General features: G+C 41.2%; 1 protein-coding gene across 2 annotated transcripts in view; it reads right to left on the bottom strand.

Annotated features, from left to right (window-relative positions):
- Window positions 1–13,387, bottom strand: part of LOC110528948 (mitogen-activated protein kinase 14A) — a 51,708-nt gene that overhangs the window by 36,929 nt on the left and 1,392 nt on the right. The window contains exon 3 of one of the 2 annotated variants that reach the window (XM_036983203.2): window positions 11,412–11,533. The exons of the other annotated variant lie outside the window; for it this stretch is intronic. Within the exon in view, the coding sequence (XP_036839098.2) occupies window positions 11,412–11,533 (122 nt within the window). The remainder of the gene's footprint in view (window positions 1–11,411; window positions 11,534–13,387) is intronic. 2 annotated transcript variants of the gene reach the window in all.

Genomic DNA, 13,387 nt, shown 5'->3' on the forward strand with positions numbered 1-13,387 from the left:
TATAGACCGCTGATTTTTTTTGTATTAGTCATCCCAGGGATCCTACTTGAAAACGCAACAGAGAAGCAATTTGCAGTTTCGCAAATCACTAAACAGTCAATAGACATGAAATCATAAAATTACACAAACTGTGTAGGACACTAAATACTTCATAATAACAACCCAAATGTTATAAGTGGTGGAGTTGTCCTTCAAGTCATATAATTAGTCTCCCATTGACAGCAATGCATGACTTAGGACTCACCTCGTGTTACTGTCTGTCTGTATGGAGCTAAGGGGATTGTGTATGATAGTGAGTCAGCTTCATCAAGTGGTAGTCCTTGAGCTGCTGTGTCCACATGTATAACAGTAAAATGGCTTGGCTGTGACACATCCACATGCACGCAGTGACACATCCATGCTACAGTGATTCCTCAGCAGCACATGCCATGTCCACACCCTGATACAGAACAAAGAACATGGAGAGCAGTGGGTGTTGAACATTCCCTGCCCTTCTCTGCCTAGCCCCATCTGAGTCACACACACACACACACACACACACACACACACACACACACACACACACACACACCTGATGTTTATCAGTGATATAGCCTATTGCTGCAGTGACTGCTATGGCATTTCCCGACAAACATTTTCCTATACATTACATAGCTTAAAGTAGGACTGAGCAATGTGACCAAAATATCATATCACAATATTTCTCTAATTTTTTATCCTCTCATTTAGCTAGCTTTGATGTAGCTAAAATATTAATGCTCACCTATTGTTCTCCGATTTAGAATATACCATTGCACAAACATGCTGATCTAGGCCTAGACCAGAACTGGTGTCAGGCTGTATTAGCTAGCTAAACTCAGCAAAAAAAGAAATGTCCTCTCACTGTCAGTTGCGTTTATCTTCAGCAAACTTAACATGTGTAAATATTGTATGAACATAAGATTCAACAACTGAGAAATAAACTGAACAAGTTCCACAGACATGTGACTAACAGAAATGGAATAATGTGTCCCTGAACAAAAGGGGGGATCAAAATCAAAAGTAACAGTCAGTATCTGGTGTTGTCACCAGCTGCATTAAGTACTGCAGTGCGTCTCATCCTCATGGACTGCACCAGATTTGCCAGTTCTTGCTGTGAGATGTTACCCCACTCTTCCACCAAGGCACCTGCAGGTTTCCGGACATTTCTGGGGGGAATGGCCCTAGCCCTCACCCCCCCGATTCAACAGGTCCCAGACGTGCTCAATGGGATTGAGATCCGGGCTCTTCACTGGCCATGGCAGAACACTGACATCCCTGTCTTGCAGGAAATCACGTACAGAACGAGCAGTATGGCTGGTGGCATTGTCATGCTGGAGGGTCATGTCAGGATGAGCCTGCAGGAAGGGTACCACATGGAGGAGGATGTCTTCCCTGTAATGCATAGCGTTGAGATTGCCTGCACTGACAGCAAGCTCAGTCTGATGATGCTCTGACACACCGCCCCAGACAATGACGGACCCTCCACCTCCAAATCGATCCCGCTCCAGAGTACAGGCCTCGGTGTAACGCTAATTTCTTTGACGATAAACGCAAAGCTGACGATCACCCCTGGTGAGACAAAACCGTGACTCGTCAGTAAAGAGCACTTTTTGCCAGTCCTGTCTGGTCCAGCGACGGTGGGTTTGTGCCCATAGGCGACATTGTTGCCGGTGATGTCTGGTGAGGACCTGCCTTACAACAGGCCTACAAATCCTCAGTCCAGCCTCTCTTAGCCTAGTGCGGACAGTCTGAGCACTGATGGAGGGATTGTTCGTTCCTGGTGTAACTCGGGCAGTTATTGTTGTTGCCATCCTGTACCTGTCCCGCAGGTGTGCTGTTCGGATGTACCGATCCTGTGCAGGTGTTGTTACACATGGCCTGCCACTGCGAGGGCGATCAGCTGTCCATCCTGTCTCCCTGTAGCGCTGTCTTAGGCGTCTCAGTACAGACATTGCAATTTATTGCCCTGGCCACATCTGCAGTCCTCATGCCTCCTTGCAGCAAGCCTAAGGCACGTTCACGCAGATGCGCAGTGACCCTGGGCATCTTTCTTTTGGTGTTTTTCAGAGTCAGTAGAAAGGCCTCTTTAGTGTCCTTAGTTTTCATAACTGTGACCTTAATTGCTTACCGTCTGTAAGCTGTTAGTGTCTTAACGACCGTTCCACAGGTGCATGTTCATTAATTGTTTATGGCTCATTGAACAAGCATGGGAAACAGTGTTTAAACCCTTTACAATGAGGATCTGTGAAGGATCTATGATTGGATTTTTACAAATTACCTTTGAAAGACAGGGTCCTGATAAAGGGATGTTGCTTTTTATTGCTGAGTATGTTTGCTCTGACTAAGTACATTTAGCTAGCGGTTAGCATTAACAGCTAACACAATTTATTTTAGCCACAACTTACTGAGAAAAGACAAACTAGCTGTTTGCAGACAGTAAGATACAAAAACTAATAGTGTAATTATAGACCTCTTGTGGATTTATATTAAGAAGCAAAATGGAAAGCAGCATCCGTGTTACCAACACCTTGTTGCATCTTCAGAATTGACCATGCAGATTGCAAGTGGTTGTGACTCCTGGTCGAGCAGAAAAACTGCTCTCCTTGTGTGTGGAAGAAGAGAGACGAGTCAAGTAGCATAAAAACTGACATTTACATGCGGCGGAGTGGTTTAACATATTTAACAAATCAAACATTGAAATACTGTTATACACGGTCAAGTAAAAACCCAAACCGGTCTGTGCATAAATACAGGTATTTAGTACAATACGGTACTAAAATACCAGTATTAATAAACAGCACTAGCCTAAAACAGACCTACTAAACATATTATAATCCACACAGGTACTACTGATTTGATGGCAATGAGAGGGTGTGTAGCTCCTGCAATGCAGCAAGTGGCAGCCAGAGAGCAGCACGGAGATTCCCTAACACCAAAATCACTATGTCCACCCTGTTGCCATGTGGAGATGTGCCCCTCCCACATTATTCAGACCAACAATGCAGCACTTTAAGTATTTGTAAAATGATTCTTGACAAAATGTTGACAAACATGCAGCTGCTAAAAAAAAAAACTCACTGAGAACTGTTAGAGCCCCCTGGATCGATGATGATTTTAAAAATTGCATGGTTCAAAGGATGAAGAAAAAAAAGTGCAAAGTGGCAAAACAAAAAAATCAGGCTGCTCAGCTGATTGGTTGACATAGTCAATTGAAAAATTGTGACAAAAAAAAAAATCTATAATAATAATAACCAAAACAATATAAAATGGGAAAAACTTGAGCACCTTATACTATGGGCAGAAAATCATTTAATCTCCATCGTTCATTGAAGTTGATGCGTCTTTTAAAACAAAACCTATTGATAGAGCCAATCATTTAAATTAATATTTCACTGGTTAAGTGGACAAACAGAAGTGAAATGACAACATTGACCAATGAACCATTATTTTTGATTATTTAAGATCTAATAATGAAAGAGAAGGATTGCCGTATTGAATTTGGGTGGAAAAGCCATCAATAATGATACCTGGTATAGACAACCTAGTTGGGAAGTTATTGAGAATGGTAGCGGACTGTATTGCCACCCCATTTGCCATATATTTAACCAAAGCCTAAAGGATTGTGTGTCCACAGGAGCGGAAGGAAGCGAAAGTAATTCCACTACCTAAAAATAGTAAAGCACCCTTTGCTGGCTCTAACAGCAGCTCAATCAGTAAAGCTGACTGTTCTTAGTAAACTGATGGAGAGAATTGTGTTTGAACAAATACAAGGGCATTTTTTAAAGAACAAGTTAGTTACTGACTTTCAGCATGCATATAGGGAAGGGCACTCAACTTGTACTGCACTGACTTAGATGACTGATGATTGGCTAAAATAAATGGATAATCAGATGATAATTGGAGCTGTATTGTTAGATTTGGTGCAACTTTTGATACTATTGATCATCACTTATTATTGATAAAAAAAATACTTGTTATGGCTTTACGTCACCCGTCATCACATGGTTGGAGAGTTATTTATCCAATTGAACTCAGAGAGTATTCTTCAATGGAAGCTTCTCTAACATCAGAAATGTACAGTACGGTATTCCCCAGGGCAATTGCCTTGGGCCATTACTCTTCTTTACAAATTATTTGCCACTTGTCTTACAAGCTAAAATGACTATATATGCTGATGATTGCACACTACACATCAGCACTTAGAGCCAGTGAGCTCACTGAAACTCTTAGCAAGGAGTTACAGTCAGTGTTAGAATGAGCAATGAACAATAAACTGGCCTTAAATACATCTAAAACTAAAAGCATTACATTTGGCTCAAAGCATAACTCTTAGACCTAAACCTCAACTGGAGTTGTGTATAAAAGGTGTGACCATGGAACAAGTTGAAGAATCTGAACACCTAGAAGTAACACTGGCTGTTCAGTTAATATGGTCAAGTCATATTGACAAAGTTGTTGTGAAGATGGGTAGAGGCATGCCTGTTATAAAATGATGTTATGCGTTGTTTTTTTTAACACACCTGTACTAGTTGTTCAGGCTTTGATCACAACTTGATTAATGTCCGGTAATATGATCAGGTGCAGCAAAGTAAGACCAAAGAAAGCCGCAGCGGGCTCAAAACAAAGCAACACGCCTTGCCCTTAACCGCACACACAGAACTAACATCAACAACATGCATGATAGTCTCATGGTCGAGGAGAAATTGACTGCTTCCCTTCTAGTCTTTTTAAGGAACATTTGTGTGTTGAAAATGCCTAACCAGTTGTATAGTCTATTTGCATACACTTTAGGCATACATACCCCACTAGACCCGCCACTATCGGTTTCTTCACAGTACCCAAACCAAAAACAGATTTAATGCGTCACATTATATATAGTCATGTCATCGTGGAATGCTCTGACACCAGCAAACAGCTAGTTTAGCTTAAAAAACAAAAATATATTGCATCACAGTGCCTCTCCTCTTTCTAAAGACCTAATTTAACTGTACTGTATATAAGAATATGTACAGTACCAGTCAAATGTTTAGACACACCTACTCATTCAAGGGTTTTTCTTTATTTTCTACATTGTAGAATAATAGTGAATATATCAAACTATGAAATGACACATATGGAATCATGTAGTAACCAAAAAGTGTTAAACAAATCAAAACCCTTGAATGAGTAGGTGTGTCCAAACTTGACTGGTACTGTATATATGAAGTGTGTAAATATAATTTTTGTTGTCTTCCCTATATATACACACATTTTAAAATGTTATAATTATTTAATGTATTATTATCTTATGTTGTTCTTGTCTATTACTGTTCTGTACTTTGTAATGTATTTGTACATTTTATGTGGACCATAAGAGTAGCTGCTGCATGTGCAGTAGCTAATGGGATCCTGATAAACTAAACTACTACGTGTAGAGTTTGCCCTCCAAACACCAAGGAATAAGGAAGCAAGTTCCTACGAAGTCAGATAAGTATAGAAGCTGGTTTCCCCTCAGAGTAAACTTGTTACCACAACTACATATGGTCTTATCAAAGCAGGCAAACTTTTCCGTGGTCATCTTAGTACCATTGTTTTGTTATGTATTATAAATGCATTTGTGTAAGCTTGGCTTAGTGGCTGGCTCTGAGGGCACTGCATACCATAGCACTCCCCACTGTACCAACACCAGCAAACTACTCTAATGAGGCTGAAGCCATATCTGTTTACACATTTGTTTTTATAAACTTCATATTTAACCAATTATTAACTGTCTATGAACTACCTTCAATAAAACATTTACAAAACCTCTTAAAATGTCTTAAAGTAAAGTCTTACCAATATATATTATTAATAACTCTGAACACTCTTTGCATAAACACTCTTAGCATGGAACTCCTGGATGGCTTCCACATTCTAAGAACCAATTCTAGGAACAGAGCAGGAATAGAGTGAGGTCTGTGATGGGAGTGGTTTTCTCAAAAAGGCTTGGAATGACAGATGGGGTAGAATCTAGAATCCCTAACATGGTGCTTTACAATCCTTTATTAGGCAGAGTTCACACTGAGGACTGGGAGGGAGGGACCGCCTGGTGGCAGGAACAAATACATACGTTAACTCGAAACCGACTGGCTGAAAGGTTGGCATCTCAGCTTGTCTTTCTTTGCAGTCCTGCTGGGCATATGATAAGATCCATTCGCCGTATCAGGAACCACTTTAAATGCTAGACATTTCTCCAGGCGATGTGAGATCTGATCATCCAAGTAGCGGTACTGCAAAAAAATAAAACCAAGAAACGCAGCCACTGATTGACTGACTTCCCTGAACAACGGTCTGACTGGCCTGACTGGCCGGGCAACCAACTGACTGACTGCAGACAGGACTACAGGAACTGACTCATGGAATAGCCAAGACAACTGGAAGGACGGACTGTGTCCCAAATGGCACCCTATTCCCTACATAGCGCACTACTTGACCATGTGGCTCTGGTCAAAAGTAGTGCACCATCTATAGTGCCATTTCAGGCACATATCTAGTCTATTAATACCCCACTACTCTCCCATTATACAGTACTGCACTGCCACGCTCTCTCAACGTTGCTTTTCTCTCAACAATGTCAACGCACTCTCAAAGTATGTTTCACTGCACCGCCCAAGAAGGTACAGTACTTAGACCTATAGAGTATACTCTGAGAGCACTGACCAGTGTAGTCCTATGACAACGTTTTAGCTCACGCCTGCCAGCACTATAAGTCTAATTTAGCCTAGTGCAGTATCCCACAATTTACTGCAACTGCACTGTCCAGGAGACCAGTGAGACGCAGCAGCTCATCAAGATTTGGCTATAATACAGAGACAGAAGTTCAGAGCTTTCAACCGCTGACACTAACTTAACATTAACCCTTACCGCTACCCTTACCACTAACCCTAAACGCAAATTAAAGTACAAATAGCTCATATATTTTCTGCTCACTTTCTGATGATCAGTGGTATAAAGTACTTAAGTAATACTTTAAAGTATTTTTTACTTAAGTAGTTTTTTGGGGTAACTTTTACTTTACTACATTACTAAAAAAAATAAGGTACTTTTTACACAATTTCCCCTGACACCCAAAAGTACTCATTACATTTTGTATGGCTAGCAGGAAAGGAAAATGGTCAAATTCATGCACTTATCAAGAGAACAACCCTGGTCATCCCTATTTCCTCTGATCTGGCAGACTCACTAAACACAAATTCTTCAATTGTAAATCATGTCTGAGTGTTGGAGTTTGCCCCTTGCTATCCGTAAAAAAAAAACTCAAAAACAACGATGCTGTCTGGTTTGCTTAATATAAGGAATTTGAAATTATTTATACTTGTAGACTTTTACTCAAGTAGTATTTTACTGGGTGACTTCCACTTTTACTTGAGTAATTTTCTATTAAAAGGGTATCTTTACTTTTACTCAAGTAGGACAATTGGGTACTTTTTCCACCACTGCTGATGATATTGCCATTGTCACCTTTGTCCTTTCTAGCATGGCCATCTAGTGACAAAAGGATCAATTCATCACTTTCCAACTGAAAGCAAAATGATGCATCAACAGCTGCTACTGTACAAAACAACTTAACAGTGAGACACACACTTAGCATGTCCAGAAGAATAACTATTCTCACAGGACAGGAGCGGCTGTGTTATAATTACATTATAATGAAGTCTTCTTGTCAAAGGGACCTTGAGGAGACTACAGCAGGATGACTCAATCGAAACAGAGCTGAAGAGACTAGGCTACCTAATCTCGCAGTTATGACTCATCAGTGTACACACACAATGGGAAAAGATGACATCATTCCAGGCTCATCACCGGCAGGGCAGCAGATGCCTATAGAATAGAACGCTCATTACTCTGACTGGGGAGGTGGGGCTGCTTTCTGCCCGGCAACCACGTGACTTTCTATCTGTCACACTGCCTGCTGGCCTGGGTTAGAGTGCGCTACTAGAACATGCAGGGATGTAAAGGGAGCAAGGGGCTATTGGGCACAAGGTGATGTAACTAGAAACTTCCGTACAGTTTTAGTCACTTTCTGATTACATTCAGATGTAAGCATAAAAGTTCAAGCAACATCATGTGGGGCCATTGGAATACCCACCCCGTATGCCTAGCCTACATTGTTATCATCATACATAAAATGTTTTTCATTCAGTAGCCTAATCATGACCATGCATGCCAAAGACGTCACATTATGCCACATTTTGATTTGGGATGGGCACAATAACCATACACATTCGGGTTTCTACAACTGACAGATGATGCATTAACGTTGTTGTATATGTGCTGTTTAGTTGAGAGGCAGTAGTGAATAGGCGACTGAAGTCTTTCGTCTTGACTGTTAAATTCTCCTAAATGAAAAAGCTAGCTAATCTATTTTTGTATACAGGATGATGTTCACCAGGAAAACCATCCAGGGAGGCACATTTTCTTTTCTATCTGCACAAAAACAAAGATAATCTGATGTTTGAAAGACAGTTAGACCCAAGTCACTCAGAAGAGTTCGTAGCACAGCAATCTGGTTACAGTAACCTCATTTTTACACTGACTGACACTTCGTAGGCAGCTATCGTAAAATGCTGAGAAGCAAATTATCCCCTGGCCTGATTTTGTGATTTGAAACATTGCAGATTGCTACACTCTGCAATAGTTCATGAAAAAAATGTAATACAATTTTATTTGTCACATAACATCTGCTAAACATGTGTATCGCGGGTGTAGCGAAATGCTTGTGTTTCTAGCTCCAACAAGAGTGTGCAAAGCTGTCATCAAGGCAAAGGGTGGCTACTTTGAAGAATCTCAAGTTTAAAATATATTTGTTGACTTGTTTAACCTTTTTTTGGTTACTACATGATTCCATGTGTTATTTAATAGTTGATGTCTTCACTATCATTCTACAATGCAGAAAATAGTAAAAAAAATAATACAAAAAACACTTGAATGAGTAGGTGTGTCCAAACTTGACTGGTACTGTGCATGTAAACTCAGCAAAAAAAGAAAGGTCCTTTCCATGTCAACTGAGTTTATTTTTCACCAAACTGAACATGTGTAAATATTTGTATTTACATAACAAGATTCAACAACAGACATAAACTGAACAAGTTCCACAGACATGTGACTAACAGAAATGGAATAATGTGTCCCTAAACAAAGGGGGGGGGGGGGCAAATCAAAAGTAACAGTCAGTATCTGGTGTGGCCACCAGCTGCATTAGAAAGGGCAGTGCATCTCCTCTTCATGGACGACACCAGATTTGCCAGTTCTTCCTTTGCCGCTCTTCCACCAAGGCACATGCAAGTTCCCGGACATTTCTGGGGAGGGGAATGGCCCAAGACCTCACCCTCCGATCCAACAGGTCCCAGACGTGCTCAATGGGTTTGAGATCCGGGCTCTTCGCTGGCCATGGCAGAACACGGTCTTGCAGGAAATCACGCGCAGAATGAGCAGTATGGCTGGTGGCGTTGTCATGCTGGAGGGTCATGTCAGGATGAGCCTGCAGGAAGGGTACCACATGAGGGAGGAGGATGTCTTTCCTGTAACGCATAGCGTTGAGATTGCCTGCAATGACAACAAGTTCAGTCCGATGATGCTGTGACACACCGCCCCAGACCATGACGGACCCTCCACATCCAAATCGATCCCACTCCAGAGTACAGGCCTTGGTGTAACGCTCATTTCTTTGACGATAAACGCAAATCCGACCATCACCCCTGGTGAAACAAAACGGCGACTCGTCAGTAAAGAGCACTTTTTGCCAGTCCTGTCTGGTCCAGCGACGGTGGGTTTGTGCCCATAGATGACGTTGTTGCAGGTGATGTCTGGTGAGGACCTGCCTTAGAACAGGCCTACAAGCCCTAGGTCCAGCCTCTCTCAGCCTGTTGCGGACCGTCTGAGCACTGATGGAAGGATTATGCATTCCTGGTGTAACTCGGGCAGTTGTTGTTGTTGCCTTCCTGTACCTGTCCCGCAGGTGTGATGTTCGGATGTACCGATCCTGTCCAGGTGTTGTTACACGTGGTCTGCCACTGCGAGGACGATCAGCTGTCCGTCGTGTCTCCATGTAGCGCTGTCTTAGGCGTCTCACAATAAGGACATTGCAATTTATTTCCCTGGCCACATCTGCAGTCCTCATGCCTCCTTCAGCATGCCTAAGGCACGTTCACGCAGATGAGCAGTGACCCTGGGTATCTTTCTTTTGGTGTTTTTCCAGAATCTGTAGAAAGGCCTCTTTAGTGTTCTAAGTTTTCATAACTGTGACCTTAATTGCCTACCGTCTGTAAGCTTTTAGTGTCTTAACGACCGTTGTTTATGGTTCATTGAACAAGTATGGGGAACAGTGTTTAAACCCTTTACACTTTTTACAAATTATCTTTGAAAGACAGGGTCCTGAAAAAGGGGCGTTTCTTTTTTTTCCTGAGTTTATGTATGTATGCATGTACACACACTACTGTTCAAAAGTTTGGGGTCACTTAGATATGTCCTTGTTTTTGAAAGAAAAGCATTTTTTTTTGGCCATTAAAAAAACATCAAATAGATCAGAAATACAGTGTAGATATTGCTAAATGTTGTAAATTACTATTGTTGCTTGAAAGAAAGATTTTTTTATGGAATATCTATTTAGGCATACAGAGGCCCATTATCAGCAACCATCACTCATGTGTTCCAATCGCACGTTGTGTTAGCTAATCCAAGTTTATCATTTCAAAAGGCTAATTGATCATTAGAAAACCCTTTTGCAATTATGTTAGCACAGCTGAAAACTGTTGTTCTGATTAAAGATGCAATAAAACTGGTCTCCTCTCTATTTTTTTCATTTCACTTCACCAATTTGGACTCTTTTGTGTATGTCCACTACATGAAATCCAAATAAAAATAAAAATAAATTTAAATTAGAGGTTGTAATGCAACAAAATAGGAAAAACGCCAAGAGGGATGAATACTTTTGCAAGGCACTGTAAGTCATGGCAAAATGTGTAGAATTGCAGGAAATTAACTTAAAAAATTCAATTTCTCTCTGCTGACAAGGGGGGGGGGGTCACTAAAAATGTTTTGCTACAAGGTGGGAGCGCGCAACAAAATCTCATTTACGCCCCTAAAAGGCTCGAGTGTGTAGTAATTTAACCTTTTTATTTTTTTTTACTGATATGAAAATTGTTCATTATCTCTCCAAAACAGTACCGCAAGGGAAAGCAAACCTTCGTCAAAATATGTATACAGTCAATATGGGCATAAGCATTTAGCGTCTATGAACGGGGTAACTCTATAGTAGCTCTAGTTTATATACTTGTAATATGGATGGAATATATTTAGTAGGACGGAGCAGAGTTCACCAAGCAGGCTCTAGTTCTCGTAGATAGTTGATTTACTGGAAAGGTACCACCTACCATACGGACCCGTAGGCTCCCGAGCCGACCGGGGACAGGGTCTGGTACCGCTCCGGGACCTCCCATATCGTCTTGTTGAGCTCCTGTCGGTAGAAAGTGGGTCTCTCCTTGTGAAACATTCCCTGCAGAATGCAGACAAACAAGCCCGTCGTAACTTCGGTTTCCTCGTTTGCGTGGTACTAGTGATGCTGTTGGTGCCTAAAACTCAATACAACGATAACTATTGTTGACGCAACCAATAGACGAATTTGGTCTCGCGCATTCCGGACCGTGCAAACTTAATCCAGTGCACTACATGAGAATAGCAGAGCCCGAAACACAGTGAGCTATGATTGATTTCTCCTCTCTGCAGATTGCGATCCTGTTCATGGGTATGTTCAGCGGATCACTTTTGTCAAATCGACTTTCAAAATCATCGCATTAAGTGGTTAAAAATTATGCGATCAAAGGTCATGACGTTTTGACTGCAGTCAACTGCAAGTTTTTGCAGTTGCTCTTCACCATAGAGAATAATAGAGTCCTCTAGTGGCCAAAGAGACGCTTTGGCATTGTCAGCCCCATTTTTGTTTTATTTAACCTTTATTTAACGAGGCAAGTCGGAACAAATTCGTATTTACAATGACGGCCTACACTGAGGGCTTCCACCATGCTTCTGCCATTTTAAAGTATATATACAAAAAGTAAATGTATACAAATATAAAGATAGAGTACTTATCTCTATGCTCTTCACCAACTTCATCCTGAAGCCACCCCTGTATTATTAATTAACCAACGTTGCTGCCATTCATGTCGAACAGTGGATATATACAAATAACGGTGATATTTGGGTTTCTCTCTCACTAATTGACTGTACAATGTAAAACACTATTATAAACAATTGCAACACTGCCATGTTGAAAAACCACATTAGTGTCTGACTGCGGCTGTCACCGCTGCACCTTCCCCAACTTTACTCCTCGACATTTGTCTACTGTCGTTTGCTTCAGCCACTCAAACGCGCCCCTTGACTGTGTTGAGAGGGACCGTGAACTGGGTGTAATCATTAGTCCAAACAGTTGAAAAAAATATACGTTTTTCTATTGAACAAACTCAGGTACGGCCCTACCCGTTTTGTTCAGGTTGCTTCCGTTTAAGAAACGTTTTGCAACAGAATCGGTTTTAATAAGCCCCTGAAGTGCTACCCCATCCCTATTCACACATCTTGCGTGATTTGAGTTTGGCCAATAGGGAAATCCCACTGAAATATGTAGTAATTCCTAATATCCTTTGCCTTTTACTGTAGGCTACATGTTGAAATCAAAGACAGGTTTAGAAACTCTGTTGAAATGTTGAAAAAAAATTATGTATGCAATAGTGATTGACCCGTTGGGCTTATTTAACAAATCACAGTGGTATGATGGCCTTACTATCTTGATGTTTCCCCAATATTTTGAATTGCCATCTGGACGAGCCTGCTGCATACATTTTTACTTGCAGTAATCATAGGCCTAGCTGTTAGTTTAATTAAGTTGCAGCTAACGATTAGCATACACATGCTATACATTTATATCAAAGACATTCATTACACCCTATTTGTTTAGCTTTATATACAGTATGTAGAAAATCCACACATTTCCTGACTGACATTTCCACCAATCACCCCCATTTCCAGGTTTCTACAGGGGCTGTATGTCCTCCTAGCCTCATACAAACTATCCTGATCTCGCTAGCTCACATTCCGTTTCGCTAGACGGATAGAGCAAAACAGAATTTGAGCTTGCAAGATAAGGATGGTTCGTACGAGGCTAACGTCCTCCCCCAACACACCTTAATTAGGCTCACGTGCTTCCAATTAGTGATGGGAAGTTTGCTCTTTTTACTGACTCAGATCTTTTCAACTCGTTCAGTCAAAAGAACAAAACGTTCGACTCATTTTTTTAATTTGATTCAGTAATGCTCAGAGCACGCAGGACCCCCTACTGGCGAACGATGAATAA

The sequence above is a fragment of the Oncorhynchus mykiss genome, chromosome 7 (genome assembly GCF_057628025.1).
Source record: "Oncorhynchus mykiss isolate SJ-2025 chromosome 7, ASM5762802v1, whole genome shotgun sequence".
Classification (NCBI taxonomy): Eukaryota; Metazoa; Chordata; class Actinopteri; order Salmoniformes; family Salmonidae; genus Oncorhynchus; species Oncorhynchus mykiss.